The sequence below is a fragment of the Leiobunum rupestre genome, chromosome 9, assembly GCF_980474605.1.
Source record: "Leiobunum rupestre chromosome 9, qqLeiRupe1.1.hap1, whole genome shotgun sequence".
Classification (NCBI taxonomy): domain Eukaryota; kingdom Metazoa; phylum Arthropoda; class Arachnida; order Opiliones; family Sclerosomatidae; genus Leiobunum; species Leiobunum rupestre.
In genome coordinates, this window is record NC_143392.1 from 2,345,406 (window position 1) to 2,351,405 (window position 6,000).

The window sequence follows — 6,000 nt, forward strand, 5'->3', positions numbered from 1 at the left end:
TTTGAACTTTGACCTTAAATAGGGCCATTTTATTTTTCTGAAACAGATATTTTTTCGAGTTCCCCGTTTTGATTTAGTTTAAAACAAAATTTTAACTAGGTACAAGTTTTAGTTTTCAGATAAAAAATAAAAACCACTACCATGTGGCCGTATAAAAGTCAAAATATGTTTTGATTTTTAACTAGTGGATACATATTTATTTATTTAGCTAAATACTTTCAATGAACTTCATTTACTTTTACCGCATCTTTATCTTTAACGCAGTACTTCTTTCTTACCAAGAAAGACCATTGTATTTTGCATAAGTTATTTTCAATTGGAACCCAACAACGGTCTTGTTTATTGAGCTAATAGAAACTATTAAGTCTTCCAGCAGGGTACATAAATGAAACCATTAAATCTTATAATTCCGTATAGATGTATCTAATATTCTTCCGATGCGAAACTCTCCATCATAGCTAAGATCTTTTCTTTCGCGTTATTCGCAACTTCAGATACGTTTTTAAAGAGTTCGCGGTCTTCCATTTCCGAGAGAATGACAGCATCAGTTATTATTGAATTATGACGGTTTATAAAACAACACAATTTTGAGTCATAAAATGGAAGATAAAGTGAAAGGACATGGCACACTTTCTATGGGATTTGGCTTTCTACGGATTTCCGTGAAATTGAAATATATTGTTAAGCTTAGTTAAAGGAGCAAAATTGTCCACGGGCACTTTTCCCTAGCACCAACGGATTTTCCAGTATCAACGATTAAAGTTTGGTCACTTGTAGTTGGGTCTGGGATTTGCCATACCATTGTTTATAGTCTTGAAACTAATCAACCTTTAGCACGCTTAAAGTTGCGCAGTTGCAATGGTAAACGCGTTATCGATGTACCTATAGAGACCCGGGTTCGAATCTCCGAAAAACTTTTGAGATTTTTTGTATTATAAAAACAATTAAATAATACCTATGTGGCTTCTGTGCGTAGGTTTAAACAATATTAAAAATTAAAATACGACATCCTTGCGTAGTATTAACCAAAATCCTAATAATCATAATAATAATAATACAACTGTTCTTGTAGGTTTAACTAAAACATAATTACAAAATAATACGAAATCTGTGCGTAGGTATGACCAAAATCATAATAATTATAACAATTTTTTGTATTATAAAAACAATTAAATAATACCTATGTGGCTTCTGTGCGTAGGTTTAAGCAATATGGTACACCCTTGTACTGGAAAATCCGTTGGCGCTAGGGAAAAGTGCCCGTGGACAATTTTGCTCCTTTAACTAAGCTTAACAATATATTTCAATTTCACGGAAATCCGTAGAAAGCCAAATCCCATAGAAAGTGTGCCATGTCCTTTGACTGTTTGCAATATATTTCCGTATTATGTATTTTAACAAAACAATTCATATTTTTAATTGAAAACGAATACCTTGAGATTTTGATTGATTTGGATTAAAACCAGTTGCATAATTCAAATAAGAATAGAGTTTTTGATGGGTTAAGCGTCAATAAATTTATTAAAATGATAAGATGGCCAATATCAGATTTTTAGTTCGACTTCTCTCGCTCTCTACTAACAATATGAAACGATCTTATAGGTTGGTGTTGTCGGAAGAACCGGAGCTGGCAAATCGTCTCTGACGCTCGCACTATTCCGCATGATCGAAGCAGTTAGCGGCGAAATCATCATCGATGGCGTGGACATCAGTCAGATTGGCCTTCACGACCTCCGATCGCGCATAGCTATCATTCCGCAAGATCCGGTTCTGTTTTCGGGGACGCTTCGAATGAATCTGGATCCCTTCGATATATACAGCGAGGATGAATTGTGGAATGCCCTCGAGTTTGTTAACCTCAAGCACTTTGTTCAGGCTTCTGGCAAGGGCTTATTGCACGAAATTAACGAAGGAGGATCGAATATGAGGTTAAACCAATTTGACGTTTTAATCAAATCAAACTGATCTCTAAAATTATATTAATATTTTATTTAACCACGTGGAAATTTTAGCAACTAGGCAACAAATAATAGAATGAACTGGATTACATGTTTCGTCGTTGTTGCTATGGACGTTTTTTAAATTTTCCGTTTTGTGGACTTTAAACTGTTCTCGCTTAGAAGCCCGTCCATCGTCCAAGTTTCCAGCTTGTTGAGTTAGTCACATATGGATCATAGCATTAACGCCAATCCGCGATTTTAAGACACAATCTATTGAAACAATTCAAATTTGATAGACAGTGAAATTAATATAAATGACACAAATAAATTAAGGCATAACCGGAGATATAAAATTTAAGGACTGACTAATTAAAATATAAATTTGTCCTTCGGAAAGCAATTATCTAAATTCACGTTGCTTGATTATAACATTTGCAACTCTCTTATTTCGTGGCACGCTTTCTTAACGGCAACTAACACAGATCATAGTGGTTTCTTATTTATCACGTGTGATGTACTTTTTAAAGTATGTTCATGGAAAACTTAGCTTTCATCTTAAAATGCAAATCGTCTCGAAGACCTGAAGTAAAAAGCCCAGATATAAACAAGAAATGGGCTCTTGAAGGGATACGGCCCGAAAACAACGGAGGAAGAGACAGACAAAGAAGCGACTGTTAAAATATATATGATGGCAGGTTGGCGGGGCTACTGCGGGTCTGAACTCATCACGCCTCTAAAATGTTACCTAAATAAATCTTACACATATCTTAATTTTTCGTCCTTTAACTTTTACATGAACGAGTAAGAAATGAGCGTCGCTATACTTTGTCCGTTCTATTCAAACTCTCTAGAAATTGTGCACCTAACATTATCAGCGGACATTTGATTTTAATGAAAAATATTTGGGATTAAATTCTTATAAGATTTTCTAAAGAAACCAAAGCTAACTAATGTTAAATCTCTTGCCAAATATTTATATCGTACTCATAACATTACACGAGCCGGTCGCGAGAGTAAAATTGATAAGACAAAATTTCCTTTTCTAAATAGCCTGGGTCAGCGTCAACTGGTTTGTTTGGCGAGAGCTCTTCTGAGGAGAACCAAAATTTTGGTATTGGACGAGGCCACAGCCTCTGTGGACCCAGAGACTGACGAACTTCTGCAAGTCACGATTCGGAAAGAATTCCAGTTTTGCACAGTCATTACTATCGCCCACAGAATCAATACCATCATGGATTACGACAAGTAATATTAAGTTATTTGCTTTTCTAACCTAATCTCACTTCTTTCCAGCTTTTACGTTAAACTTGCACCAAACATTTCGCAAGTGTGACGTGCTCTATGGCGCTCATTTAGGTTACTTATCTCTGAGATCGGAATTTATATGTTTATGATAAAGGTGTTTTAAATTTCAGGATCCGACCAATTTTTTATTAATATTAATATATTTAAATTACGAGAATGTCAGGGCTATTTTTATTAAATTTAAAATTTTAATTAATAACATTTTAGGGAAAAACATTTTCCAAAAACAATAAAATATTTTAAATTTATTTAAAAAAATCCAAATGTGTAGGTTGCGCCATATTTAAGAAAAATGGAACAAACGGGTATTTTGTAACACGCAATATTTGGAACAAGAAAGGGAAATTATAATATATGGTTGTCCTCGATTTGTCGAATTACAATTATCATCTGTAGGCGAACATGATACATGTACCGATTTGAGCTAATAAGCTAGAAAATTACTATTTCAAATATTTATTGAAAATTCCAGCTGTTTTGCTACCAGAATTTTATAAGGCTTGTAATATTTTAAAAAACGCGGTAATTTAAATATCTATCTTTAGGTCATATCGTCTTTAAAGGGACAAAGAACATTTTATTAGTTAAAAATTTAAAGGAAAGCAACGAAATTCCATACCATACCAATAATTAATTCGGGGCTAACCAAGATTGTGTAACTGGCCAAATAACGTTGTGATCGGAATACCCGAATGAATTATCGGTCTAGAAGAAGAGAAAGCCTGCGATCAAAGAAAGAAATATGGTAACGCCAGGGAATTCAGAGGGCATGGATTTTCATACAAGGAAAAGATGCTCGCATATTATCTCCTCACCTGAATACTTTCTAACATTAAAAATTGATCAATTTTAATGATAATCAATCTAAAATTATTTTGCTCAGCCGTTCTTCTCGCAGCTGCCTTTTTCAAAACTTTATCGCAGGAATTCGCCATACCGAAAATACTGTTGGATTTCCCAAAAACATTATATGTTTATAGAATAAAATTATTAAATAGACGGAACTTCATGTAGCCCTTTTTGTAATTTGTTTAAGGATTAAGTAAAAGCTTACCAATAAAATGTATATAAGGTGATACAAAACTCGACATAAATCCCCGAAACGTTTTCTTCGTAAGAAATTGATTAGTTATGCACACTAGTTTAATAAAGTTATTAAAAATTTAATTATACTCAAAATTATCATTTGTATTTTTTAAAGAAATTTCGAGTTCCTTTTTATTCAAAATCCTTATTATTTTCACCACATGCGCAGAGTTCAGTAAATTTTATAATTATATCAGCAGCACCATTTTTGTTTCTTTCAAGTGCTCTAATAGTGTCTGGCGCAGAAAATTTTGACTTTTTAGGGCAAGCACCCATCAATTTCATCTCAGCCTGCATCAAAGTTTTTCGGTTACGATTTTTCTAACATTTGTGAGGCTACATGTAGGAAAATTAGCTTAAGCTGATGTCGATCAAACATAAGCTATTTAATCCCGCTCTTTAAAAAACAACCTTCTTCAATATCTTACGTATAAAATGAGGTCTTTATTGGTAAATGTTTTTACTCATACATTTCAAATGAAAAGGGCTCAATGTTTTAACCCGTGTGCCAAAAGAAGGCCCATTTTTAAATCATGTTCTTCACCATGACCCCTTAATGACAATAGAATTATATGAAAAAACTTTCGCAATCCTAACGCAACCTTTGCCAGACTATTAAGTGACTTGGTTAAAAACCTAGCATAAGCTGCTCCAATTTTCTAATTAAAAGCAATAGTGATATCAATAAAAGTAATTAATATACTTCATCTCCCCCTGATTTTGAAACCTATGTCTAAACATTAATTATCTATCAAGGGCTATAACCAGGAAATATAATATGTATATAATTTAAATGTAAAAAGATCCATTGCTGGATCGCCTGTAACCCACAACCATTTTCTCTGTTTCAGTTTAAATAAGAATATTTGGATCGTAAGATTTTCTACAGCTGACATAGTTAGTTGGAGTAGTACTCGCCTTAAAGTTTGAGCAGTGATTCGCGTATTACCATATCTACATCATAATATACGTGGGCAACCATATTTATAATTTTTCGCTTTATTGAAATTGGTAAAATTAAAACATAAGCTAAATATGGTTTATATAGTCTTTCTTTACTTCCTTTATTGAAAGATGAGACTTTTCAGATCTCTCAAGTTATGTCGTTAAATTTGTTTTGCACCCTGACAACGTTTCAAATATCTGATTTGGTTTGGACGTGGGTACTTGATATTTTACTTAATTTTGCTAAATCACAAGTATGAAAGTAATCATAAACAATATTATTCTAGAGTGTTGGTTTTGGACCAAGGATCAATCATAGAATATGATCAGCCTAATCTTCTTCTACAAGACCTTAACTCAGTGTTCCGAAAAATAGCCATCGACGCTGGACTCATTGACCAGTAAATGATTTACGAATTGGATAGTCATAAATAAATATAAAAATAAATAAATGAATTAAAAATTGCTGACTTTTAATTTGTAACTCTAATTCTTAGTAACTTTGTATAAATCGATCTAATGTTTATAAAATATTTTAAATTTCGACTTTAGCCAAACGTTGAAATATCTCATAAAAAATTAAAAACATGTTTAACTAATCGTGAAGAAGTAACTTAAGAAATTAAAAAAAAAGAAATAGAAGAGGTCATAATTTTTGTGGAAAATTAAATATTTGATAGTTCACTTCCTTAAGCTATAAAGAAAATAAAGATATAACAAACAA

General features: G+C 32.7%; 1 protein-coding gene across 2 annotated transcripts in view; it reads left to right on the forward strand.

Annotated features, from left to right (window-relative positions):
- The window catches only part of LOC149926298 (ATP-binding cassette sub-family C member 1-like), a 94,985-nt gene extending 89,199 nt beyond the window's left edge, over nucleotides 1–5,786 (forward strand). Inside the window, exons 22-24 of one of the 2 annotated variants that reach the window (XM_090158528.1) lie at nucleotides 1,603–1,928; nucleotides 2,991–3,185; nucleotides 5,420–5,464. In XM_090158528.1, the coding sequence (XP_090014654.1) occupies nucleotides 1,603–1,928; nucleotides 2,991–3,185; nucleotides 5,420–5,441 (543 nt within the window). In that variant the 3' untranslated portion in view covers nucleotides 5,442–5,464. Of the gene's footprint in view, nucleotides 1–1,602; nucleotides 1,929–2,990; nucleotides 3,186–5,419; nucleotides 5,465–5,563 lie in introns of those variants that run through there. The other variant, XM_090158527.1, reaches the window with a different exon arrangement.
- The last annotated feature ends 214 nt before the right edge of the window (nucleotides 5,787–6,000 follow it).